The sequence below is a fragment of the Sorex fumeus genome, unplaced genomic scaffold (genome assembly GCF_029834395.1).
Source record: "Sorex fumeus unplaced genomic scaffold, SorFum_2.1 ptg000131l, whole genome shotgun sequence".
Classification (NCBI taxonomy): Eukaryota; Metazoa; Chordata; class Mammalia; order Eulipotyphla; family Soricidae; genus Sorex; species Sorex fumeus.
The window spans coordinates 15,868,127-15,895,847 of NW_026606188.1; the positions used below are offsets into that span (position 1 = coordinate 15,868,127).

Consider the following 27,721-nt stretch of genomic DNA (forward strand, 5'->3'; position numbering starts at 1 on the left):
TGGTTTTCTATACAGTTTTTCCTAGCAAGCTGTCATAAAAGGACTGAAGAGATGGTCAAAGGGGCTAGTTACGGTGCTTACCCCACATGTGACCAACCCCCCATTTGATCCTGGGCACTTCATATAGTTCCCCCACTCACTGCCAGAAGTAATTCCTGTACACTGCCATTTTGTGGGCTTGTCATTCTTGGATTTGTTATTGGTCGCACTGCTTAAAGGAACCCAGTTTAGGTACAGCATGGAGCTCAGCCTTGCATGTTGAGAGTAAGTTCTTCCTTGATAGTGTGTCACTGTCACTGTTCACTGTCCTCTCGATGTTCATCAATTTGCTCAAGCGGGCCCAGTAATGTCTCCATTGTGACACTTGTTCCTGTGTTTGGCATATCGAATATGCCACGGGTACTTTGCCAAGGCTTTGCTGTGTGGGCGAGATAATCTCAGTAGCTTGCCGGGCTCTCCTAGAGGAGCAGAGGAATCGAACCTGGGTCGGCTGAGTTGGCCGCGTGCAAGGCAAATGCCCTACCCGCTGTTCTATTGCTCCAGCCCTGATAGTGTGAAGTTTTCTAAATTGCAGAGAATTATTTTAGGTTTAAGTTTTACTTAATTAAATGTAATGTATTTGTTATTTTAACTAGTATAGGATTATTCAGAATAGCCTTTGAATATGATTTAAGTGTTTACATTGTTTTTACCTAAATGTATGTTATGTGTACAATATTCAGTTTCTTTGACTCCAATGGTTTCTTCCTCTTTTTTGCTTTTTTTCCGTTCCCCCCCCCCCCAACAGGAGTAATATTTAGCTAAGTCTATAAGTTATAGACTTATTTATATCTTTAATTTCATGTTTTGTCTGTACTGGTAAATGCTTTTTAGGAAATGAAGAGATAGTACAGTGGGTAGGGCACTTGGCTTGCATGTGGCAATCTGGCATCCCATCTGGTCTCCTGTGCACTGCCAAGAGGGATTCCTGAGTGCAGAACAAGAAGTAACCCCTAAGCATTGCTGAAACAAACAAAAAACCTCAATAGCAACAAGAAAAAAGAAGAAATGCTTTTTAGAGATATACTGATGGAGTTTTTCTGCAGTCTTTTGAAAAATAGGTATTATAAATAAGGCTTTTATTTTTTAAAATTGTTGGTTTTATGGCTACACCCAGCTATGCTGAGGCTTACTCCTGTCCTCGCTCGGTAATCACTCTTGGAGTTGCTTGGACCATATCTGTTGCCAAGGATTGGATCAAGGTTCGCCACATGCACAAGGCAAGTGCATTAGCCCCTGTGGCCTAAATACAGCTTTTAAAATGTCAGTGTTCCTTATGCATTCTCAGTATTTTCATGTGTTTTTAATTTTAATTTTTGTTAGTATGTATGTAATCTATTGGACCCAGTATGTAAGATACATGGAAATGTCAAATTTGATTTCCCAATTTGTCACTTTACCACAAAAATCATTGTGTACATTTATTGGTTTTTATTATCAGCAGAATAACATCCACATCGCCTCAAAAAGAAACTTTGTACTTTGTACTCATTTTCTCACCTTCTTCTGTTGTTCCTGTTCTTAATTGCTCTTTGGCTGTGCAGATTTTCCTAATCTGGGCAGTTCATGAAAATTGCATTATGCAGTATATGGTTCCTGTAACTGATTTCATGCTCAGAGTGGTGCTTTCAGGGGCCTATACATGCTCTGTCAGGTATCAGTAACTGTTGAGGATGCACCACGTTTTATTGTGCCGTTGATTTTTTGATAGACATTTGAGGCAGTTCTGCATTACTGCTCTAAGAAATGCTGTGTCACACTGTGAGTATAGTGACACTAAATTTAATCTTATAGTGACACTGAGTGTAGTGTCTAAGATTTTATGTGAACACGTGTTATATTTATATATCAAGTTTAGGCCTCAGTGAAATTTTAAGATCATAAGTATAGTTCGCTGCAGTTTCCATACGTTCTTGCTAACATTTGTGCTGAGGAAATAATACTTCATTGTGGCTCTTGTTAGTATTTCCCCAACAATTTAATGATGGTAAGCATCAGTTCCTGTGTTTATTGACTTTTTGGAGAAGTATATGTCTTTCGAGTGAAATTCCTGCTCAAGTCTCTCTTCTGTTGTTAATGAATTGAGTACCTCTTTATGTAATCTGGGTGTAATTCCCTAATCTAATTTGGCCTTTGCAGCTATGTCTCCAGTTCTATGCATTATCTTTTTGGTTTTTGTAGTGTCATTTGCAGTATGACTTTCAATTTTTATGAAGCCCAACCTGTCGTACCAATTCTCTTCCATTGTTGTGTGTCTGCCTGTATGCTAGTATCACAGTTTTGATGATGGTATCTTTGTAGTGTCGGCCATGGTGACTGTGTGCAAGGCAAATGCCTTACCCGCTGTGCTATTGCTCTAGCGGTAGGGCGTTTGCCTTGCACACAGCCACCATGGCCGACCCGAGTTCGATTCCTCTGCCCCTCTCGGAGAGCCTGGCAAGCTACCGAGAGTATCTCGCCTGTACGGCAGAGCCTGGCAAGCTCCCTGTGACGTATTCGATATGCCAGACACAGTAACAACAAAGTCTCCAATGGAGACGTTACTGGGCCCGCTCGAGCAAATCTTTGTAGTAAATTTTGAAATCAGGGAAGTTGACTCTGTGTCCCTTATATTTCTTATGGATTTTAGAATAAGCCAGTTTTTGGTAAATAAGTAGCTAGGATTTTGTTGATTTTTGTAGTTCAGTTGAGGAGTGGTACTATCTTAATAATATTATTCTGATTTATAAACATAGGATATTTTTCAGTTTATTTACACCTTACATTTGTCAGCAGTGTTTTATGGTTTCCAGTATGCACATTTTATACTTTATTTTAAATATTCTTAATACTTTATTCTTTCTAAGGTGTTATAAATAGTATTCTTAATTTTATTTTTATTGTTCACTGCCAGTGTATCAGGTGATTGTTGTTTGTGTTGTATCTTGAGGTTGCACAAGTTTTTCTTAATGTCAGGTTTTTGTGGTTTTTCTAAAAGCTACTTTCAAAAATACTTATTAAAAGCTTTAAACTACAAATATAATCTTGTTTATTTGTACAAACAGCTATGCAAATGGGTGTGTTTTATTCCGCAGAGTATGGAATACAGTCTTAAGCTTTAATACTCTTTCCTAAACTATGGCAATTCTATCTCATAAATTTATCAGTTTGGTTTTGATTAGCTGCTGTAGTAGTGGTGGTAGTAATTACAGAAAACATCTTTTTTTCCTTTGTTCTTGGCTTTGCACATATTACATTATATTTCCTTACAACAATCTATTACTATATCTTTTTGATGGACAATAAAACAGAATTTACTTCCATAAAAATGCATTCCATTCCTGAGGCCAATAAAGGGTATGATGGAAGATTTGGATATGAATCTCAGACCGCCTGAGACCACCAGGCTGAGCTAACAATGCAGGGATAAAACAGTATGGACGATTCTCCAAAAATTAGAAATTGAGCTCCCATTTGACCCAGCAATACCACTCCTGGGAATATATCCCAGAGAGGCAAAAAAAAGTATAGTCGAAGTGACATCTGCACTTGTTTGTTCATTGCAGCACTTTTTATAATAGCCAGTATCTGGAAAAAACCTGAGTGCCCGAGAACAGATGACTGGTTAAAGAAACAGATGACTGGTTAAAGAAACTTTGGTAAATCTACACAATGGAATACTGTGTAGCTGTTAGAAAAGATGAAGTCATGAAATTTATATACAAGTGGTACTACATGGAAAATATCATGCTAAGCAAAATGAGTCAGAAAGAGAGGGACAGACATAGAAAGATTGCATTCATCTGGGGAACATAAAGTAACAAAATAAGAGACTAACACCCAAGAATAGCCAAGATTAGTACCAGGAGGTTTATTCCATGGCTTGGAGGCCAGCCACACATGCTAAGGGAAAAGGCAGCTCAGATAGAGAAGGGAGCACCAAATAAAGAGTGTTGGGAGGATCCTCCCAGGATGGGAGAAGCATGCTGAAAGTAGACTATAGACCAAACATGATGGCCACTCAATGCCTCTTTTGCAAACCACAGCACCCAAACGGAGAGAGAAAAAACAAAAGGGAATGCCTTGCCACAGAGGCAGTGTAGGTTGGGGGGGATGGGTGGTGGGAGGGATACTGGGATCCGTGGTGGTTGAAAAATGGGCACTGGTGGAGGGATGGGCATTTGATCGTTGTATAATTGAAACCCAAGCACAAAAATTTGTAAGTCTGCAACTGTACCTCATGGTGTTTCACTAATAAAAATTTTAAATATATATATATATATATCCATGTTTAAAAAAATAACAATGCAGGGATCACTGATTCTAAACTGACTTAGTCATTTGTCTCATTCTTGGAACAAATCTAGTAACCGATAAGTAATAGACTTATCAGAGAGCCTGTGTGTTCATATATGATATATTATTCAAAGATACCCTTAGCTTATTCATTTTAGCTTTGTGTACAGTATCTTCAAGTATTAGAATGAATAAATTAGAAAAGGAGATGACTAGGAAAGAACCCACTTGAAGCAGTTAATTCCATTGAAATAAATGACAAGTTGTAAAAGTATAGCAAGGACCAAAGGACTTCTGTGCGGGTTCTGGTCAGGTATCACTGTTAGATCTGGAGATGACAGCCATAGAGCACAGCTTCAGCACTTATGAATCACTCAAATATCTAAGTTGTTATTTGTGCTATACTTAGAACACTGGGTGCTTTTAAAGATTTGTCTATGGTTTTCTGCCTATTTTGTAAGGTATATAGTATAATTATTATAAATGGAACATACTGATAGGAATGCTATGTGATAATATATACATATATTATCTTTTGACTCACATAATAGGTGTTACTGTACTTTACTGTAGGTATTTGGGATAAGTTAGGCATCCATTTATGCTAAAATTCAGTAATTTGGAATTTCTCTGGTCTTGACCCAGTCTCATGTTTTTAATATAGGAAAGAAGACATCTTATTAATACTGATAATTTAGCTGTTAAAATAGTTTACTTTGGATTTGGTGTTGGAAAGATGTGCATAAAAAACCTTTATTTAATAGTATTGTAAAGCACAGAATCAGTAAAAAAAATTGGAAGAAATTAAGTATGCTTTTATAGAAACTGCTTCTAAATAGGTATTTATTATGCATTGTGTTATGTAATATGACAAAAATGTCAGGCCTTGAATTTGACATTGTAGCTAACGGTAATTTTTTAGTTTTTTAATGAGTTACAAGTAAGGCAAAGAGAGATTGGGCAATTGAATACTTTGACTCTGGTACTATTCTAAACAATAAGTTGAAGACCAGTTTAAATTGTACTATATTTCAGAACGTGGTCATATTTTATTGTCTAGAATAATACTTTTAATGCTTCTTTGAGGATGGACTTGGAATCTAGCAAATAGTTTATGCTTGCATTAATTGCATTATGTTTAGGAACACTATAGTGATATTTATGATGCTCTTCAAAAATATAAACTTTACTTATGTAAAATTTGATAACACTTTGAAAACAAAAAATGCAATAAAACATTGTGTCATTTGTGTTTCTATTGTGATGTTCCCCCCCATAAGGCAGTAGATGTAACTTCGTGTGGGAACTTTGCCGTGATTGGCCTATCGTCAGGAGCAGTAGATGTTTACAACATGCAATCTGGCATACATCGAGGAAGTCTGGGCAAGGAGCAAGGTATTGAGTGGGTTTTTCCTTTATTTTAAGGGTACAGATAGTTAGATATGCGGCTCACACTGTCACTGGTACTTCTTAAATACTTGTGTGCAAGGCATTTGCTGAAGTTATAGATTATTATCAAATCTTTATTTCAGATGTGTCAGATTGTACCTTTTTGTAGGCATCATATCGAAGTATTCAGAGAATAAAGTCATGTATAAATTAAGGGAAAGTGAATATTATACAAATTAAAACTTGCTTCTCTTTAAGCAGAAAATTTCAACGTTTTCTTTAACCACTGTCGTATATGATGAATTCATCTTTTTTCTTTTGGGTGGGAGATTCGTTTTAGGACTATACCTGGGGTGCTCGAGGTCTGCTTCCAGTTCAGTGCTTAGGATTTACTACTGGCACTGCCCGGGCAGCATTGTGTGCCAGGGATCAAACCCCCACCTTCTCCTAGCTCTCGCTCTGGTCGAGGAGTTTCTTTTTCCCTGGCAATGTAGTAGTCTCCCTACCTCTTAAACTCCAGAGTAGGTTCCAGAGATTAGGGTATAGCGGTTGAGTTTTGGTACTTGAGTGAGGTGTCACTAGCCCTGATTTTCTGTTGCGGACATGCTCTAAAGCCCACAGAGGGTCTGTCCGAGGCGTTGCAGTGGATGGATTGAACCAGATGGTAATTTCGGCTGGTAGTGAAGGATTACTCAAATTCTGGAACTTCAAAACCAAAAATTTAATCCAGTCACTGAATCTTGATTCATCTCCAAATATGCTGCTGCTGCACAGGGACAGGTAAGATTTTTCTGATCATGGTAAACTGTTTTCTTAATGTTTTTGGTTAAAGTGTTGCATTGTGTCCCCACATAATTGTAAGTGGGGACAATGAGTTTTAATGTTACAGGACTTTACCTAATTTCCTCAGACATACACTTGGTTAAGACCATTGGAGCCATGTGTAAATCCTTCACATGGGAGGAGCTGTGTAAACGCCATTGCTTGGGGGATTACACATGAACAGACATTCGTGGGCTCTCTGGGCAGCTCTCTCGCCACCTGCATTTGGTGCTCTCCATTTGCTTCCCCACCTAAATGGTCGCTGCCTTGAATGGACAAAGGAAGAATGAGGGTGAAGCTGGTTGCTGATTAGTTGCCATTTATTCAGTCTCTTGTCTTTCCCCAGCTCTATCCACCCCTCTCTGTAACTCGCTCTACAGAATTTGTCCATGCCCAAGCTCTTATAGTTAAGCATTATGGCAGTTTGGCCAGCCCCATTTTGATGCCAGGGTAGCTAGCTCACTGCTTGCCCTGGGTCCATCTAGTCCCTCATCGGGACCCTGCTTTTGGGGATCTAGGAAGTAAGGGCAACTGAGGCTTAAGTCGAGAGAGCAGATGTCCAGGAGGTAATATTATTATCTGGAGTCAGTCAACTTCCAAACCACAGGCTTGTCTTTTTAACTGTCTTGTATCCATACAAAAAGCAATTGCTCTGAAATAGGTAACCATGAGCAGGACAGTAAGGAGAAGAGAAAGACAATATTTACAAGTCAGAGTCTGATCAGGAGACAAAGGTAATTGACAGGTTGGGGGGCAGTCAACAAACGCAAGCTCCCAGTAGCCAGGGAGGAAGGGCAAACCAACATTATCCTACAGAGCTACAAAGATTTTAATTTAAAGTTTGTTTATTAATACTCATGTTTTTGCTTTTCAGTGGCATTCTGGGACTTGCCTTAGATGATTTCTCCATTATTGTCCTGGACATAGAGACTAGGAAGATTGTAAGAGAGTTTTCAGGACATCAAGGCCAAATAAATGACATGGTAAAACAAATCTGCTCTTGAAACAAAACTTGAATAATTTTTTCTCTTAATTGGGTTAAATATTAAATATATTAAAATAATTGAAAATATTAGGCATTTAAATAATCTCAAGTAATTCAATTTTCACATAATTGTGAATGTTAAAACATAAAACTTGTGAGAAAATGCTATATAAAATATACATTTTCAAAGTAATAATTTGAACACAGATTTTTCAAAGAAGTGATGCTTTTCCTTTAAACTTCAGAAATAAAGGCAATTTGCTGTTTCTCAGGGAGTTACTGCTATCTGATTGAAGTGTAAATCCCAGACTTTATCTTTTTTCCTCTTAATGCTAAAACAAAATCAGGGAATAAATGTTTGATTTAAACATAACTGTATTAATTGAATTACTATTAAAGTAGTCTGGGGGAATTAACTTCTAGCTAATATATCTTAGGTAACAAAACTAACAAAACTTTTAGCTTACTATCTTATATTGGGCTGTTCGATACATTAAGAAATAAAGCAGTTTTTTTTTTAAATTTCAGATTGATCAGTTGAAAACTGTAGAGTATACCATTTTGCAATGTTTTCTATAAAAATAGAAAAAAATTATCTTAACTACTTGTGGTAGCCCAAGCAGCAACATTTGATTATTAGCTCTCACATCAAAAATCAGGGCTTCCAATGCATAATAACCGTTTCCTTGAAAATTAGGGGGAATGTGGTCGGAAACCGTTGGTGTGCAGAGGAGAGGTTGGCCGGGTTCCCTGCCGGCAGCATCTCCAGGCAGGAGGCTGGGAGTGGTCTGTCTCTGAGGAAATGACGTTTTCTGCAATGTTTTGAAGTGCTTGCCTGTTCTTGATATTTCTCTTCAAGCTCTTTATTCTACATATGCCTCAACTTTCTCACACGATAATAAATTCCTACAGTTGACTTAAATCTATTGTTTACAACACAGTTTTCCCCTTGGACTTGCTTTTCCCAGCTTTTACCTATCCTCAACTATCTTCCAGTATCTGAGTATGCAGATCTACTTATAATAGCGACAGTGCGCTTCTGTAGCAGTCTGATGAACACATTTGCTGATGTGCATTGTCTCAGTCGGTTCCGTTCAGTCTCCTGTATACACAGTCTACTTAAAGCTCAAACAGAACCCCTGAGTGTTCCTGACAGGGACATTTGTTGTCACTGATTGTATTTAGAGAAAATTGTGACTTCTTCAAGGTGGCATGAAAAATTTACTTATTTTGAAAACCTGATTATTTTTGTTTGCGGGTTGTATTTGGAAATTAAATAACAAAGAACAGGAAATTATCAAATCTCAAGTAAAAGCATTTCATACTTAGCAACTTATATTATTTTAAGAGAATTTGTATTTTCTATCTTCAAAATCTGCCTGCTTTATATTTTCATTTCTTGGATCTATTTAACTGTTATATGTGCAAAATATACATAATGTGTTTGTGTATTATTTATTTACTCATTCAAATTTTAAGGCTTTCAGCCCTGATGGACGTTGGTTAATAAGTGCTTCGATGGATTGCTCAATTAGAACTTGGGACCTTCCATCTGGATGGTGAGTTTAGTTTAAATAAGTCTATCAAAGATTTCTCCGCATTGTTTTTATATGTGACTTTTAAGTACAGTTAACAAGTTATGTGCTTTGTTGTTGTTATTCATTTTTTAAATTGAGATTCTGTGGTTTGGATTTTAATACTATCAATAATGTATTTTCATACGGCTATGTGCTTTTGGAATATGAATATATTGGGGCATTTTTGATCCTGATTATTTTATCCTTGAAGTGTTTTGATCTCCTCAGCAGGGAGTAGTGCCATAAAAAATGATAAATAAAGAAAAGAGAATGGGTCTTGGGTTTTCTGTTCCTGTAAAATTAAGATAAAAAAAAAAACCTTAAAAAGCTTAGTTTGCATTTTACATACATCTACATACACACACTCACTCACACTCTCTCCCTCCCTCCCTCCCTCACCCTCTCCCCCTCCCTCCCTCCCTCACCCTCTCCCTCTCCCTCTCCCTCTCCCTCCTTCCCTCCCTCCCTCCACAATAGAACTCAGACTTTAACTACAAGCTTTTTTATTTTGTGTTTGTAACTTTTTCTTTTTTGGGGGGTGGGGAGGAGGAGGGTGACCTAATGACTTAGTTTTGAACCACACCCAACTATGCTCAGGGATCACTCATGCTCTGGGGATCATATTGATTGAACCCAGGTTGGCTACACGCAGGGCAAGCACCTTACCTACTGTACTCTCTCTGGCCCCTGTAACTTTTCTCACTAGTTATTATATATTGCAATTAGTTAAAAGATCAATACCCTAGCTGTCCTTTGCATTTGCTATAGTTAAAAGATCAATACCCTAGCTTTCCTTTGCATTTGCTACATATTTTCTGTCTCTAACATAATTCTTGATTAATGATATGTTAGAAACTTTGTTTATAAAACCCAAAAATGTTCAGAAATTTGTTTCATGGATTGAAACTCACTAGTGAAACAATACTAGTGAGACAAAACATTTCCCCTTTTTTTTTTTTCTTTTCCCTCCCGTTGATCGTCGATTTGCTCGAGCGGGCCCAGTAACGTCTCCATTGGAGACTTTGTTGTTACATTTAATTCCACTAAATAGTTACATTTAATTCCACTAAATAGTTACATTTAATTCCACTAAATAGTTGGGACAGTAGAGACCTACACGGAGGAGGTGGAGTGTGTATGTCAATTTTGTTTTAAAAATACAACAGCAGAAGTAATTCAAAGTCACAGCACTTCACATAGAATTGCGTAGGTTGAGATGAAGGAGCTATGTAAATAATCAGCACATCTAATTAATATAAAGCTTAGTACACACAGCTGGGTGAGAAAAGAAAGAAGGTGAAGATTTCAGTCCTCTGAAATAGTCCCAAATTAATCTCTGGCCTATAAACTTCCTTCTCTTTCTTAGGAATTGAGTAAGCTCATACCTGAAAGCATTTGACCTTTAGAAAGGAAAAACCCAGATGGCCTCATTTCCTTCAAGGGTAGCATAGGAATGGGCACACCTACATACATACCCAGAAAGAGTACCACTAGGAGGCTCAGCTGTCACCAGGTCTGCAGGTGTGCCTCAGCCAAAACTGTTAAGCCAAATGACTTGTGAGTTAGTTGACCGTGTCCTTTGTAACTTAGAACAAAAGTTGGTTCTTCTTGAAAAGATGCCATTAGAGGGTTTGGAGAAATAGTATAGCAGGTAAGGCACTTGCCTTGCACACTGCCACCCCGGGTTCTATCCCATGCCAGCACCCATTCTATATGTCCCCTGAACCCACCAGGAGTAAGCCTTGAGCATCACTGGTGTGACTCTAAAATAAAAAGAGAAAAAGAAAGATACAATTAGAGATACTGGTAGTCTGTTGCTCTTTTAGGCATTTTCAATATGCTGAAAATGAGTATTTTCATTTGAATCATATTTTAGTAGGAAGGTTATTAAGTAATGAGTTGGCAATATGCCCTTTTTTGTTTTCCATGTTAGTAGTTTTATTTCATGTTAGGTGGGAGAGATGGGTTATTGTTTAGTAATACTAAATTGGAAAAATATTTTTAAAAGTGTTTAAGTTTTCTATTTGGAATGGAAGAAAGAATTAGGATCTGAAAGTAGCATTCAAAGCCAACTTTTGACTCAGCATGACCCTTTTTGCTGAACTTCTTATTTCAGTGCAAAGTTGGTTAGATTTAAGTCTGGTATGTTTTTATTTTTTCTGTGAATACTGGGACCGATTTAAGTGAGTACAGATAGAGGCACGAAGCTGGAAGAAATACAGAAATAAGCAGCAAGTTATATCAGGATTGTTAAGAGAAATACATTCTGTAAATTCACAAGGTAGATCACTTGATCACTTGACTTCCCGTTAATCGTCAGTTTGCTCGAGTGGGCGCCAATAACGTCTCCATTTGTCCCTGTCGCATGCTAGTGTAGCCCAATGGCGTCTGTTTGCTCTAGGAACACGCAGAGCCTCAAACCAATCGTTCATGATCTTGATGAAGAAGTTTGACCATCTGGTAGGTGGGCAGCCACGTGGTTTTTTGACATCCCGTGGAATCCAGTCAGTAACAGCTCTAGTCCAGCGGTCGTCTTTAAATCTCATTACGTGACCAGCCCATCTGAAAATCTCTTTATAAAGACAAAATCTATTCTGGATGAAGCTGTTTTTAATAAATAAAAACGTTAGTACTTTGTTCAGTTTGAAGTGGGACAAATGGCACCTTGCAAGGAAGGTCACACAGCCAAGGCCGCTGCCTCAGCGGCAGAGTCTGAGTGTCCCTGGGCACTCAGACCTGGGCATTTAATGCTGGTTTATTTTGGTTTGGGGGCCACACCCAGCTGTACTCAGGGTGTAATCCTGATTGGTAAAGATCTATTACTAGGTTCTGGAGTGATAGGACAGTGGGTAGGGTGTTTGCCTTGCACACATCTGACCTAAGTTCGATTCCCAGCATCCCATATGGTCCCCCAAGCACCTCCAGGAGTAACTCCTGAGTGCATGAACCGGGAGTAACCCCTGTACATCGCCGGGTGTGACCCCCCTCCCAAAAAAAAAAAGATCTATTACTATTCTTAGTCCCATTTTACAAAAAATTAAGAAATGACAGCTCAGGAAAACTGGATTGCCAAATTCATATGTGAGTGAGGGAAAAATAAGCACAGGACGAAAGAAAGAGAATTCCCACCAGTCGTGATGTCAGCCTTGCTTGGTTGTGTCATATGTTCTGAGGATGAATTGATTTTTCCTGATACAGAAAATAAGGAAATGACTTAACCATAGATAACTGCTGGACTTTTTGTGTTTTTACTCCCTTCATTTACTAATCCAAATTGGTATGTAACCTTTGGAGATTCCTAGTTCTTCCTTCAATAAGCAGTTTCATCATTCCTGCAGCATGTTAAATATTTAAGGAATGAATACACTCCTTATCTAGCTGAAAAATGAAACTGAGTAAATGGTTGGAAGCGGTGACGCAGAGGTAGGTCCAGCTGGCACTATGCCTATCGGAAACTGATTGCAGTGACAGACTGTTTCCTGGAAAGGGTTGTGAGTGCAGATGTGTTGATGTGTTTGTAGGAGTCCCAAAGAAGCAGAATTGAAGTTTTAAATCCCCTAATCCTTTGTTTTTGACATCCTCAGTGTCAATAATCTTTTTTACCTCAGTGATCTTTGTAGTTCAAGTTGAACTTTTGGGAATGAAGAAAATACAAATTAGGTAGTTTAATTGTTTTGTCTCACCCTCTAATTCCTGATATCTGAAGGAACATTTCATGAGAAAAAATAGAATAAATCATTGCTTTGCTTTTCTCCTCGAGTCACAGCCGTCCCATTTCTTTATTCACTGAGGATTTCTATATAAAATGATTCTATTTTGGGGCCAGAATGATAGTGTAGCAGGTAAGGTGCTTCCTTTGCGTGCTCTGACCTGGGTGTAATACCCAGTGTCCATGTGGGCCTCTAAGCAGTCAGAAGTGATTCCCTGAGCACAGAGCCAGGAGTAAGTCTTGAGCACTGACAGATATGGTCCAAATATCAAAAAGAGAAGTGATTCCATTCTTTTTTTTCCAAATTGATAACGGTATTGTGATTTACAATGTTGTTAATGATAGTTTCCCGTGTACATATTCCAGAACCACACCCATCCCCAGAGTCATTTCTTTGAAAAAAATTTCCTAGACAGTTTCTGAATTTGTTCAAAATTAAATCAGAAGTGACTTAACAAGTGTCAGGAGTACTGAAGGGAACATTAAAAGCTGACCTTCCTCATCAGGGATTTTGTTAATGTTCTATGAGGAAAAAAATTACGATTTACCTGGGACTTTCCATTTGTGGGATTAGCAGGAGCCTCTGGCAGTTAAATCAGGAATTAAGCTTGAGCACATATTCTTTATAAACTAACTCGGTGTAAGTACAACTGCTGTGCATGCGGAAAGCACCTTCCTCAATTTGCTGTTTTCATATAATGGGAGGACACTCTGCCCACACACAGCAGCTGTGGAAATCAGGTTGCACAATGAATCTGACAAGCACTGTACCAAGTAAAGTAAGTTTGCTCCAGAAGTAGATTGGCCTTTCCAAAGATGCTAAACCTTCCAGAAAGTTTCACCTCCCCCACACAAGGTCTTCGTAAGACCAAAGTTGCAGCATTCTAGGTTTGCTCTTGAGAGAGTGATGATGTTTCTGTGCTGAGTAGTTTGGGTTAGATGAATTAGCATTAATGATTTTTGCACTTGATTTACATTGCTAATTGATTCCTGAACAAATTGAGAAAGATTTGTATCATGGACAGGTCTCTGTCTCAGCTCACTTGGTGCTGCAGGGCCTGTGTCCCGTGAGTCATCAGTGAGAGATGCCTGGGCGCGGTTGCTGCCCAGCTGCATGTGTACTTCTGCTTTGAATGCATTTAAATGCGTGACTTTGCGTGAGTGTGTGGTGCATGAGAACATGGCCTGCTTGGGTACCAGTCCCTGCTTTCCACTTCAAGCAAGTTTTTAACTCATACTGGGTCTCAGGTTTTAACGTATATGGAAAGAGACTCTTTCATAGGACTGTCAGGATGAATGAGTAGGCTAACTGCTCAAGATACTTGGAGTCCTGTGAACATGCTCGTTGTGGTTACTTTTTCTTGACATGTTTTATTTCCTATAAATTGTAAACTTTAGTTATTTGGCAGTGCCCCCCCCTATAGTTAGTGAAAGTTTTATGATAGCTGTTGTTAAAGCCAGTACATTCAAAGTAGATCAGTGACAAAGTGTGTTTGTGCTCTTAGACTCTTAGTTTAAGAAGCTTCCCCTGGGCCAGAGATTAGCAGGTAGGGTGCTTGCTGTGCACGCAGCTGACTCAGGTTTGACCAGTCCCCAACACCCCATATGGTCCCTTGAATCCTACCAGGAGTGATCCTTGAGCATCAGGGATGCAGCACAAAAATAGAAACAAAAGGTGCTGGAGCCATAGCACAGCGGATAGGGCATTTGCCTTACATGCGGCTGACCTGGGTTCGATTCCTAGCATCCCATATCGTCCCCTGAGTGCAGAGCCAGGAGTAACTCCTAAGCATCACTGGGTGTGACCCAAAAAGAAAAAGAGAAAAAAAAGCAAAAGGTTTCCTTGAAGAATGTCTCCCTTCAGACTTCCTCTTTGCTCCTTAAATCTTCCTTGTTTTACTTGCTGCCTCATGATGTTTTACTATTCCTCCCTACTAGTAATTCTTTCTGATGGGAAGGCTTTTTGTTTTGTTTTGATTTTTGGAGGTCCGCATCCAGAGGAACTCAGGACTTACTCCTGACTCTGTGTTCAGTTCCACTCCTGGTGGGCTCTGGGGACCATATAGGATGCTTGATAGCAACCAGGGTCACCTGCATGCAAGGCAGGCACCTTAACCTGCTATTGCTCCACCCCCCAAACAGTGTTTGCTTGTTTTTGTTTTTGTTTTGTTTTTGTTTTTTTGCAGGGTGTTGAGGGGGAGGTGGTCATACTTGGAGATGCTCAGGGGTCACTCTTGGCTCTGCACTCAGGAATTAGTCCTGATGGTGCTCCAGGGACCATATGGAGTGCTGGGGATTTAACCCGGGTTGACCATGTGCAAGGCAAGTGCCCTCTCCACTGTAGCATCACTCTGGCCCTGATGGGAAGTCGTCCTGGGAACAAGAGGATTGTCACATCTGTTCCTAAGTCTGTAGCAGCTGCACCCGGTACTTACCCTGTTGTGTTCCCCTTTCCCTTCCCTTCAGAGCGCCATCACTGAAAAATTCTCTCTCCCAGTCACTGCAAACTCATGTCATCTGAGGCACTCCTTCAGTCTCCTTACCTGGGTGTGCTCACCATCCATCCCCCCTCACATTTTAACATGGCACTAGTTTCCATACACTACTCTATGACTTTCACTCAGTAGATTGAATTTCCATTAGTCTCATGTATATCACAATTACTTGCTTGAAAATCAGCTGAAGTTGCTGATTGCCATCCTTGTACTTTTATTTATCACCATCTTATTGTACTGTTGCTGATAGGTACAGTTCTTATTTGCACTCAAATTGCAGTAAAATAAAGGAATCAAATTTGTTTGGGGCTTGGGGACCATCAGGACCATCAGGACCTCTTAGTGCTCTGTCCTTGATAGTGAGGACCACTCCTGATGATGCTCAGGAACCATGTGGTGCTGGAACCATGTGCTCAGGTTCATAGTGAGGACCACTCCTGATGATGCTCAGGAACCATGTGGTGCTGGAACCATGTGCTCAGGTTCATAGTGAGGACCACTCCTGATGGTGCTCAGGAACCATGTGGTGCTGGAAATGCGAGTGCCAGCTTATAAGCCTTTGCTTCCTGGACTCTACAATACTCAGACTTACTTTAAATACATGACATTTCAACTTTGTCTACAGATTAGGTCAGCTTATCAGAATGGACCCAGGAAAGAGCATTTGCTCCTGTATGCACTTGACTGTTGAGCTTCTACTCCAGTGTACTGGTCTCTTTGCTTCTAGCATTCTCCTTATGAAGTTATTGTGGGGGGCACCAGGGATCTGACTCAGAGCGAGTCACAGTCCTGACATGTGTAATGCCCTTAGGTCGATCTTGAAACCCCCAAGCACAGGCAGGTACAGCTCTGCGGGAACTCTGAGTACAGCAGCTGGGTGCTTGCTGTGCATGTAGCCAGCCAGGTTCGATTCCCAGTACCTCAGAGGGTTCTCATACCTCATATGTTTATATGGTTCTTGAACCCTTCCAGGACTGATCTAGGTGCAGAGCCAGGAATGAGAAATAAAAACTACCAGCTGTGACCCAAAAACCAAAACAAACCTAGAGGCTGTTTTAATGTAGAAATCTTAAAGCTGTTAGTGATCCACTTTGTGACAAGGTTTTAAGAGAACCAGAATGTAAATATCTGCATCTCTTTTTCCTTGTTCTTTTAGTAAAAATATAACTTGTAAATTGCATTCCTTTTAATGCAGTTTTAATTTTTCTTTAACAGCCTTATAGACAGTTTTCTGGTAGATTCAGCTCCTCTCAATGTTACTATGTCTCCCACTGGAGACTTCCTGGCCACGTCCCACGTAGACCAACTTGGAATTTATTTGTGGTGAGTTCTCTGCTACAGTTTTGTTTTGGGTGAGAAGGTGGTGGAGGAGGAAGGTATTATTATTAAGCATAGTTGCTAACATTTTTTTAACCTATGAAAAGGAAATGTTATGTAGTTCACACAATGTATCTTCAGACTAATTCAAAATCTGCTTAATAATTTTCATTGTTCAGTGTGCATTTTAAAACTCATGACTGATTATTTATTTGTTACCATACTTGATTTTTATTTTCAGAAAAGGTAAATGGATTTAAAAAATATTAGAATCGGGCAATCCTTAGCACTTACTTATCTTTCCGACACCACCTCAATATATACTGTTTGACTTTACCTACTTATAAAACAGGAGTATGAATGAGCACATTGCCTACTGAGATTTATTATTATTTTGTAATTCTTTTTAACTGTGTAAATAAACTTAGTGTGGTCTTACAGTTCTAGTGATGAGTCTACAAGAGACTATGATCCCTTGAAATATGGTTTATCATCTGGTTTAGAAAAATTTGTTTCCTGAGCTCAAAGGTCTTATTGAGAAAGATAAAAGTTGATCTCTATTTATAAAATGTTGAGTTTATATTAAGATGCAGAATTCATTCCATTGTAGAATGGATATTGGCCCTGTCCACTTCAGTACCTAAAACAGAACATCTCCTGAAGAAGAATGACCAGGAGCCCTCAGCAGCCAGAGAACAGAGTTATGCTGATGAGTCTAGCACAGAAGATTCTTATTTCTGCTTTGCATCCCAGATTCTTAGTGTATGGGATTGATTAGGCTGCTTTGGGGCAAGTGTTTGCACCCTGACCCTTCCCAGGCTATAGTGCAGGGCCAGTACAGAGGCACGACCAGCTGCAGGCCATTGTCCATCACCCAGCAAGTCCAGCTGTGGAGCGGCTTGGAAGGTCCACTCTCTCTGATGTAGTTCCCCAAGTTCGTTCTTCCTTCACTATGGTTCCTTAAACACAGGTTGATACTTGTTGAAACAACTTTTACATGTTACTTTATGAAATTCTGTCTATGATGCAAATTTCCAATAAAAACTTTTTGTTTTATATTTTAAGTACTCCATTAATATTGCTGGTACATCAATTTTTTCCCCCTGAATAACAGATATGACCTAACAGCCATGTCTAAATAAATAGTATCTTTTTTTTTTTTTTAATAGTGAAACACCATGAGGTACAGTTGTAGACTTACAAATTTTTGTGCTTGGGTTTCAGTTATACAATGATCCAGTACCCATCCAACAGTGCCCGTTCTCCATCATTTACTTTTTTTTTTTTAATTTTTGTTAGGGAAACACCATGAGGTACAGTTGTAGAATTACAAATTTTTGTGCTTGGGTTTCAATTGTACAATGATCAAACACCCATCCCTCCACCAGTGCCCACTTTCCACCACCACGGGTCCCACTATCCCTCCCACCTCCCACCCCCCATCCCACCCTGCCTCTGTGGCAGGGTATTCCCTTTTTTTCTCTCTCTCCTTTAGGGTGTTGTGGTTTGCAAAAGAGGCATTGAGTGGCAATCATGTTCGGTCTATAGTCTACTTTCAGCATGCTTCTCCCATCCTGGGAGGATCCTGTCAACACCCTTTATTTGGTGCTCCTTTCTCTATCTGAACTCCCTTTTCCCCTAGCATGTGTGGCTGTCCTCCAAACCATGGAGCAAAACTCCTGGTACTAATCTCCTCCACTCTTGGGTGTTAGTCTCCTATAAATAGTATCTTTTTTCAAGATGTTTTCTTGTAAGTTTGGAGTCAGTAGCCACTCAGAATTCTGGTGATGATTGCTAATGAGTGAAGTCTTTCTGGAAAACCATCTCTAAGTCTTTACATTCCATTTGTTGTTTTGTTTCGCAGGTCCAATATTTCCCTATACTCTGTTGTCTCATTGAGGCCACTTCCTGCAGATTATGTTCCTTCAGTGGTGATGCTTCCTGGAACTTGTCAAACCCAAGGTAATAACAAAATCGTAAAATCTTTGAAGTGGAATTTTATAAGTTTATCATGAAGGATATTGTTACTGAAGGCCCAGTTTAATACATTCAGTCAGAAAGTATTTAAAGATATAGAGCATTTTGAAAGAACCAAAGGTAGGCAAAAAGATCATCTGCTAGTGCTATTAAATAGTTTTCCGGAGGAGAGATGCTTTGGGTCTTGTGATGTGACTTGTGATTCATATAAGAAAACAAATAAAAGGGATTAGGCTCAGAAGAGAGCAGCACATCGCAGAAATGCCTCCAGACCACAGATATTTAAAAATTTTAGAATTCCAGCAGTGTGTGACCACTTTTGCAGCTGCGTGACATCTCATACTATTCATGGCAAGCAATACCAAATAAATTACTTAACATCTGCCTAAGGGACAGGCTTGGGTAGTGGTGGGAAGTTTCAAAATGTAATGGTGGTGGGATTGATATAGAAATACTGAGAGTAAACAATTACTGTGAACAACTTTATGAAAAATTTTTTAAAATTTTGAAAATTTTTAAAAAAGTAATGCAGAGTTCATGCCTGCTTCAATCAGCTTAATCAGTGGCTAACTAAATAGCAGTACTCCTGCTATTTATTCAGTTAAAAAAAAAGAAGAAGAAGAAAGAAAGGGATTAGGAAGCAAACAGGAGTTTGTGAGTATATTCTGGGTGATTGTATTGGACATTCTCCTTTGCAACCGAATGGAGTGGATTGAATTGTGCTCCTATGCTATGGGTCTGACTATGCCTGGCTTTGTTTGGTTGAAGATGCGGACTTGCCAGAAGAGCCCAGCGAGCCAAGTGATGAGATGATAACATACGAGTCCCCAGAACAGTTGCATGAGCAGCTGGTGACTCTCTCTCTCCTCCCTGAGTCACGGTGGAAAAATCTTCTTAACCTTGATGTCATTAAGGTAAAGCTTTGATGTACTTCGCACACTCGAGAACCTCCTCCCCGAGCTGCCTCTGCAGCGAGAGGGCTTCAGGAGGAGCCATGGCGCCTACAGTGAGCACTGCTGCTCTGCACGTCTGCATAGAGACGCTCAGCATGCATCTGCATCAGCAGTAGCACAGAGCTCTTGAAATTGATGTTTTAGCACCTGTCACTGATGGGGGAGTGCCTCCCAGCAGCTCTCGACCAGCTGGCCACAGTCGATGTGCCACCTACCCCAAAGATACCAGCAGTACCCAGAGCACCCAGGCCCCATCTACTGGTACCTGGGAGGGAGAGCCAGGGCTCACCCTTGGACTGTTTTTCTGATCCCTGAAATAGGATGTTTTTAGTCCAGCCTAATAAACTACTTTTTAAACTTCCAAATCAAGAAAGAACCATACACTGTGCTATTCCTGTTGCTGGGCATTTAGGTGACACTTAACTTTCTTTCATTAAGCTTCAGTTACCCTCATCTGTCTCAATATACACACAGGGATAATGTCTGTTGTCAGCCACATTGTGACCGGTGTAAATCCGTTCAGGAGCACTCATGTGTCCAGATAAGCACCTTGGTGAGTGCTGCCTTTGGCTCACCCTTCATCCCACCCGTCACAGGCAGGGAGAGGGCTTTAGGCAGTGTGCCCAGAAGTAGCCATCAGATCAGTCGCTGAGCTCGGCTTGCTCTGCACACAACATGACTAGAAACCTGAGTGGGCAATCTTTCTGAGGGAATTGTGCTGAAACCTGTTTTTATTCCCTACTAAATTAAAGTCAGGAATTTTTTATTTATTTATCCTATGGGTAACTTTTCTACGTTTTCAGGCCCCTTGAAACTCCTCCAAAGCCTTTTTTGTTTGTGACGTTAGCAGGTGGGGTGGGGGGGTGCACAGAGACACTCCTCAATGGTGCTTCTGAGACCGTGTGCGGGAGCAAGGGGTTACTCCTAGCTTAGTTCCTAGAGGTTGCTCCCTAGGGGCTCAGGACTGTGGTGCTGGGATCAGATCAGGGACAGCCTCATGCAAAGCAAATGTCTTAGTTAACACCCTGTACCTGCTTGCCTCCTGCTTGACTGCCCCCTTTCAGAGTCAGGAATAGTTAAAGCAAGGCTGTGACTGTTATCTTTTGTTTTCCCTGTGACTCTTCTCTGCTGTCCTAAGGCAGGACTACTGTCATACTGCAGCTGGTGGCACTCAGTCTCTGTGCGGATAATGACTTCCGTGCCGTGCTTCCTTGAGGCTGCAGCTGACCAGGCTCTCCCAGAGCACAGTGACAGGACCCAGGAAGAGTAGCGTGCATCAGTGGGCAGCTGGTGTGGAGGCTGATCACAGGCTTCTGTGATTGTGCTCAGCCAAACACGGCCATGGGCATCCCTTGGTAGTTTGTTTCTGATAGAATTTCACTAATGTTTCAATACTTTATAAGCCAGGCTGGTATTCTCTTGCTTTTTAAAAACTGGAACAAAGAGAAAAGGAATGTAGCAAAACCTAGAAAAATGAAGACGTCCACAATTTTTTTTTTTGGAGAAAATGAGCATTTAAGTGAATTTTGATTCCTACTCCATTTGGGGAAAAAATAATCTTGAGGTAAAGAAAGTCAATTACTTTTTCTTAATGTCTCATCTAAATATTTATCTTTTTTGTTTCTGTGTCTGGCCCTGCGGCAAGACTCAAGACCTAGTCCCAGCAAAGTGGTTGGGGATTATCCCCACAATGCTTGCTCCTAAATTCCCAGGCTGCTTCATTCCAGCTTGAGAACTGTCTGCCCAGCCCCTTTATCTGTTCTGTACTCTGTAACCTTCCTTTTCCTGTCAGCAAGAGCTCTAGGAAATCCAATTTAAGGATGTTTGTCGTATTTATCAGGTGGAATTTAATTTTAATCTTAAAATGTTTAATAACCTTTTTTTAATTAGACTTTGTGTTTTAGTACTAGATTTTAGTACTAGTACTAGATTTTAGTACTAGAAACTATTGACACCATATGTGCTTACTATTTTTTTCTGTCCTTCCTCATTTTCTGCTAGAAAAAGAATAAACCAAAGGAACCTCCCAAAGTGCCCAAATCGGCCCCATTTTTTATTCCAACAGTTCCTGGCCTTATACCCAGATTTGCTGGACCTGAGCCCAGCCATGATCCCCAGCAGGTAAGAGTCAGACTGGAGTGTTCTGAGTATGTGGAGGGTGGGGGGTGGGGAGGTGTTTGGGTTGCACATTTGCAGGTCTTACCCATGACCCAGCTGTGCAGATATATAACCACAATAATAAGAGCTTTAAATTATAAATACACATCTTTGTTATGCTTGGTTTTTTGATTAATGTGTATTTGTTTTTGTTTAAGTCTAAAGTGGTAAGCCTTGGCGTTTTGGCTCAGAAATCAGATTTCTGCCTGAAACTTGAAGAAGGCATGGAAAATAATAAACGTAAGTTAATTATTGTGAGTTTCAAAAGAAGGCGCATGAGGACACATGTTCGGTGGCCGAGAGCTGCCTCCCAAGGCCAGCCCATGGCGAGGGATGAAGGATGAGGGGAACGAGAAGCAGGGCCCCAAGCTGGTGGTAGACAGTTTATTTATCTCTCCTCCCCAACATAGTCTGAGCTCTCCCTTTACAGCACAATGATGGTCGTAGTTTTGGTTATAGTCCCAAGTCATCATAATTCCATCATCCTAGTCTCCTCATAGACCTCAAAGTTCTCTCCTAGTCTAGTTCCCTGTTTCCCCTTATAGCATAGTTATATAGCAGTCATGAAGGGTGGGGTACACATAGGTGGGGTTGAATGCTGTCATAACAAACAGAGGTAAAGCCACTCCTAGGAGATTAATTTAAGGACAAAATCTCATCTGAGGGTTCAGCTCTCCAGATTACTGGGATATCTGCTCAAGGGTGGGACTCCATCCAGGGTGTGTTGCTTTCTCCTTTCCTCAGTAATTCATATAAACAGTCATAGTAAATTTACTTCTTAAAATATTTCTAGTCATTTTTTATGAACACAGAGATATATTAAGCTTAAAGCTTGCCTCTTCTTGGATCATCTCACTATATATTCCAGACCTCAGTCCTCGGGCCAGGTTAGTCTTTCATAACCTCAGCAGTGTTCTTATTCAGTTACTTCTGGGTCATGACAGAGTTGGTCCTATGACTGTGCTCTTAACTTACTATACTTATGGTGCTTATCTTGTCTCCTTTCGATGCCAGGATAAAAAAACTTAAAGCTTGACCTGGGTCCATCCAGTCCCTTCATTGGGACCCTCCTTTTGCAGTGCTAGAAGTAAGGGCAGCTGAGGCTTAAGACAAGTAAATATGCCCAGGAGTAAATATTATTTTGGAGTCAATTAATTTCCATGTTACAAAGCATAGCATGAACTGTCTTCCTGTGTCTATACAAAAAGGACATTGCTAAACCATGCAAGTGACATAAAGGAAAGAGAAAAGCAATATAGGATTGTTAGTGCCTGATGGAATTGAGTGTGCCTCAGGTACACTGCTGTGGGAGTAACTCGATAAGCCTAAGCTCCCTTTGGGAGGAGCAAGAACAACCCATTGTTATCCAACAAATTATAAAATATTTTGACAAATAATCAGTTTGTTTATATAAGGACAAATCAAAATATTAGCAGATTTCTTCTAATAGGATATAAATTTTGGTTTTATCCTAAACAGTTTTTAGACTTTTTGTTACTTTAAATTATTGGCACTAGGGCTGGATCGATAGCATAGCGGGTAGGTTGTTTGCCTTGCACGTGGCCTACCCGGGGTTCAATAACCAGCATTCCATATGGTCCCCTGAGCACTGCCAGGAGTAATTCCTGAGTGCAGATCCAGGAATAACCCCTGTGCATTTCTGGGTGTGCCCCTGTAGTACTGTCATCCTGTTGTTTATTGATTTGCTTGAGCAGGCACCAGTAACATGTCCATTGTGAGACTCTTTGTTACTGTTTTTGGCATATCGAATTTGCCACGAGTAGCTTGCCAGGCTCTGTTGTGTGGGTGGGATGCTCTCAGTAGCTTGCCAGGCTCTCCAAGAGGGACAGAGGAATCGAACCTGGGTCAGCAGTGTGCAAGGCAAATGCCCTTGCTCGAGCCCCGGGTGTGACCCAAAAAAGGGAAAAAGAAAATTATTGGCACTAAACTTATGTGATACTATAGAACCTACTGAGAATATCTTACACTTTTTGAAAGACAAATTTTCTGGATTTTTTTTTTTTGACTGCTGTTTTAATACAATAGGGACTTGGGCCTCAGGAACATTCAGCTATCCCCAGATTATCACATAAACTGCCTAATTTCCCATTTGTTTTTTGAATAGGTTAATATATTTGAAATTCTATTTGTTTTTTTTTTCTATTTTAGTTTTGAAGATCGTGTGGAACATCTTTATACATACATTATATATATAGCACAGCAGTAGGGCATTTACCTTGTGCGCAGCCAGCCTGGCTGAGCTGGGTTCGATTCCTCTGCCCCTCTCGGAGAGCCTGGCAAGCTACTGAGAGTATTCAATATGCCAAACACAGCAACAAGAAGTCTCATAATGGAGATGTTACTGGGCCCGCTCGAGCAAATATATACATATATATATACATATAAAATGTATGTACTTTTTATTTATTTTTTATCGTGTCTTTTTTCTGGAGGTATCACAGTGCATAAGCGTGTTTATCAGCTTGTAGCATCACTGTGCTCACTGACCATCTTGTGTCAGCCCCGCTTTCTGCCACTTTCGGTTCCCATCTCATCCCTGTACCCCCACAGACCGACTCCCAGCTCCAAGGCTTGGTCCTGTTGGCAGAATCTCACTGTTAGTTTCTGATAACCATTACCTGTTCCCTTGCGTGTTTCTTCCTGCTCCACACTCTGCGTATGAGCCTGGAACCTGTGAGAACCAGGCTGTTCAAATGAGAGTGACCCCAGGCACAGCTGGCAATGGTGACGTTGCTTGCTGCCTTCCCCTTTGATGTTGGCTGCCTGGGGCTGGTAGAGTGGGTGGGCGTGGGGCTCTTTGTCTCCCCAGGCCCCAGTCCCTGCCTTGCGTCCTGCTGGCTCTCTTCAGCCCCCTGCTGACTCCCAGTAGCCACGCAGTTCTCTCCTGAACCTGCTATTCCTGGGCACAGAGCCCTGCTGGCCGCCATCTGGGCTGCTGGCCCTTCTGCCCACACCACACTCCTTGCCCACAGCACTGGCTCTCCAAGAGGGCTGCTGGACAAACCTGCTCAATGCCCACCAGATTCTAATTCTGTTTTTAGCTGTGTTTTCTTGTTTTGGAGCCCCAGGTACTTGCTCTCTATCCACTCCTTTTTCTGCCATCATCTCTGACATAGCATATGGTCCCCTGAGCACCACTAGGTGTGGAAACCCCTCCCCCCATTCAAAAATAAAGGAAAAAAATTACAGCCACAGAAGGAATTCTCTGTGTAATGAAGATAAGGAATGAAAACTGATCTCCTTAGTGAGGTGCTTGTAGCTAATAACTGTATTCTTTCTAACACTACACAGATGAAGCCGCTGTTAGCCTTTTGAAAGAATTAGGCCCCTCAGGAATCGAGACTGAGCTGCGAGGCCTGGCTCCCGACTGTGGTGGTTCTGTGGCTGCCATGCAGAGCTTCTTCAGGATGATCGGGGTGATGCTGGCCAGCAAGCGGGACTTTGAGTTAGCTCAGGCATATCTCGCGCTGTTTCTAAAGGTACGACTCTTAAGACCCACCCTTTCCTTTTTTTCCTGCAACAACCTGTGTGCATAGGCAGTGTTCCGTCTCCTCTGTCCAACATGATGGCCAGGTGCTACTAATGGCTGGGAACCGAGAATCCTGCTCATAAGTGTCTGAGCGACTGAGTCTCTAACATCGAGGCATTCCGTTTCAATGGTCCCTGTGCCTGGTGACAGCCATATTAGACCAAAGCAAGCAGAGCTTCACTTTGTAGTCTTTTTTTTTTTAGATCAACACAGCATAGACTTTTTTACTTGATAAAGAATATCATATATTCTGATAGTTTTTCTGTCGTTATAAAGAGGAAGTTTGGGGGCTAGAGTGATAGCACAGTGGGTAGGGCGTTTACCTTGCACGCGGCCAACCCGGGTTCAAATCCCAGCATCCCATATGGTCTCCTGAGCACTGCCAGGAGTAATTCCTGAGTGCAGAGCCAGGAGCAACTCCTGTGCATTGCTGAGTGTGACCCAAAAAGAAAAAAAAAGCGGAAGCTTGGCTTTATTGTTTTGTTTTGCAGAAATGAAAGGATTTACCATTGTTTTGGTTGAGGGTTTTAAGTATTTTAGCACTCACGATCACCATCATACTGTTGTTCATCGATTGCCTCGAGCAGGCACCAGTAACAGCTCCTTTGTCCTAGCCATGAGATTTTAAAGTGCCATATTCAAGGCTCTTTCAGGGCTAGGAGAATGAGACCCATCATTGTTACTGGTATTTGGCATATTGGGTACACCACAGGGAGTTTGCCAGACTCTGCCGTGTGGGCAGGTTACATTCGGTAGCCTGCCAGGTTGTCCAAAAGTAAGAATGAGATAATAAGATGCATTTGCGACCACGCGCTTCTGGGAGCTGGAAGCTCTAATGGTTGATTTAATGACTAATAAAATGAAGGTGCTGGTTTTTGGTGTTATTTAAGATGTTTCTTATCTATAGTTCCTGGGGCGTTACTCAAGTAACTCAAAGTTCTCTTACTCTTACTCTTAAAATAATATATCGGGGCAGAGAGATAGCACAGCAGATACAGTGCTTACCTTGTACAAGGCTCACCCGGGTTTGATCCTTATGCGCAGAGCCAGGAGTAAGCCCAAAACAAAAATTAAAATTAAAATTAGTTCATAAAGTTGATAATTTGATGATAGCATGTAAGGTGAAAAAAAAATCACAGGTTGTTTTCTATCCTTTCTCAGATTTATAAGAGTTCCTTAATATAAATTTAATTTTTCATTTCTAAATTTTTGATTTGGGACCACAGTCAGCTGTGCTCAGGGTTTACTTAGTCTTGGCTTTGTGCTCAGGGTTCACTCTTGGCTATTTTGAGGGGCCTTGTGGGGGTGTAGGGGACTGAATATGGGTTGACCACAAGCAAAGCTAGAACCTTACCTTTGTACTATCTCTCAGGCCTCTAAATTTACTTAAATTTTTAGAAGACAGAGGGCTAATTTGCTATTTATTACCAGTGGGTGATTGGTAATAAGAAAAAGCTTAAAGAGCACAAAAATATGCTATGTCTTTAGAAGAAGGGCCTTGTTTCTGTCTGATTCAGGACTGCCTTAAGGAAGAGAAGTACGCAGAAGTTCAGTCACAAAGGTTGATGGAGATGGTGATAAATTAGCACAAAAACTCAGTTATCTTCTTAAGTTCCTTGGTAAGAACATTGAATTCGGAACAGACAGAACTTTATATATTATTATCCATTTTTTCCTTTTCAGTTACACCTTAAAGTGCTTCCTTCAGAGCCTGTACTTCTAGAAGAAATGACAAAGTTGTCATCACAGGTGGAAGAAAACTGGGTCCATTTACAATCACTCTTCAATCAAAGCATGTGTATTTTAAATTACATAAAAAGCGCTTTACTATAAAGATTAACTTAAGAGATTAAATAAATGTTTTTATTAAAAGATAACAGTTTAACTCATGTCTTATTTTTCAAGTTCTTAATGTGAAAAGAAAATAATTGGTAGCTCTACTGACTGAATTATTGACTTGAAATGTTGAATCTTTTGGGGATAAAACTATGCCCCTCCCTACTCTTGTTTTAAAGAATTAGACTACTCAAATCATCTGTTTTCTGAGTACCTTGCTATGCCTTGTGAGAAGTGGTCATCACCAGCTCACATTTGAATACTGTATACTGAAGGGGACTTGCATGAGCCACTGTTGGATCAAAGAGAAAATGCTTCCTAGCTAGAGAGACTGCTTCCTGGCATGCAATGCACGGTTGCGCTTCCTTGGCCAAGTCCCTGGGCCACAGGACTGCAGCCTGCACTGCAAGGCCAGAGCTGTGGAGCAGGACTCTGAGCCTCTGGCATGCCTTGTTACTTCCTAGGAGCCTCTCACTGTTCTAAAATCTATTGCAAAATCAGCTAGCTCTGGGAATTTCTCTTTTCTCGTGATGATTCACTGTCACTGTTCTCCTGTTTTTCATTGAGTGGACCCAGTAACATCTCCATTGTGAGACTTTGTTACTATGTTTGGCATATCAAATATATCACAGGTAGCTTG

General features: G+C 40.6%; 1 protein-coding gene across 1 annotated transcript in view; it reads left to right on the forward strand.

The window, feature by feature from the left end:
* WDR36 (WD repeat domain 36) overlaps window positions 1-27,122 on the forward strand; it is a 41,836-nt gene extending 14,714 nt beyond the window's left edge. Inside the window, exons 13-23 of the mRNA XM_056139058.1 lie at window positions 5,595-5,709; window positions 6,318-6,483; window positions 7,400-7,508; window positions 8,990-9,069; window positions 16,507-16,614; window positions 18,473-18,570; window positions 19,354-19,499; window positions 21,540-21,659; window positions 21,854-21,935; window positions 25,008-25,195; window positions 26,929-27,122. Coding sequence (XP_055995033.1) covers window positions 5,595-5,709; window positions 6,318-6,483; window positions 7,400-7,508; window positions 8,990-9,069; window positions 16,507-16,614; window positions 18,473-18,570; window positions 19,354-19,499; window positions 21,540-21,659; window positions 21,854-21,935; window positions 25,008-25,195; window positions 26,929-27,078 — 1,362 coding nt within the window. The 3' untranslated portion in view covers window positions 27,079-27,122. The remainder of the gene's footprint in view (window positions 1-5,594; window positions 5,710-6,317; window positions 6,484-7,399; window positions 7,509-8,989; window positions 9,070-16,506; window positions 16,615-18,472; window positions 18,571-19,353; window positions 19,500-21,539; window positions 21,660-21,853; window positions 21,936-25,007; window positions 25,196-26,928) is intronic.
* The last annotated feature ends 599 nt before the right edge of the window (window positions 27,123-27,721 follow it).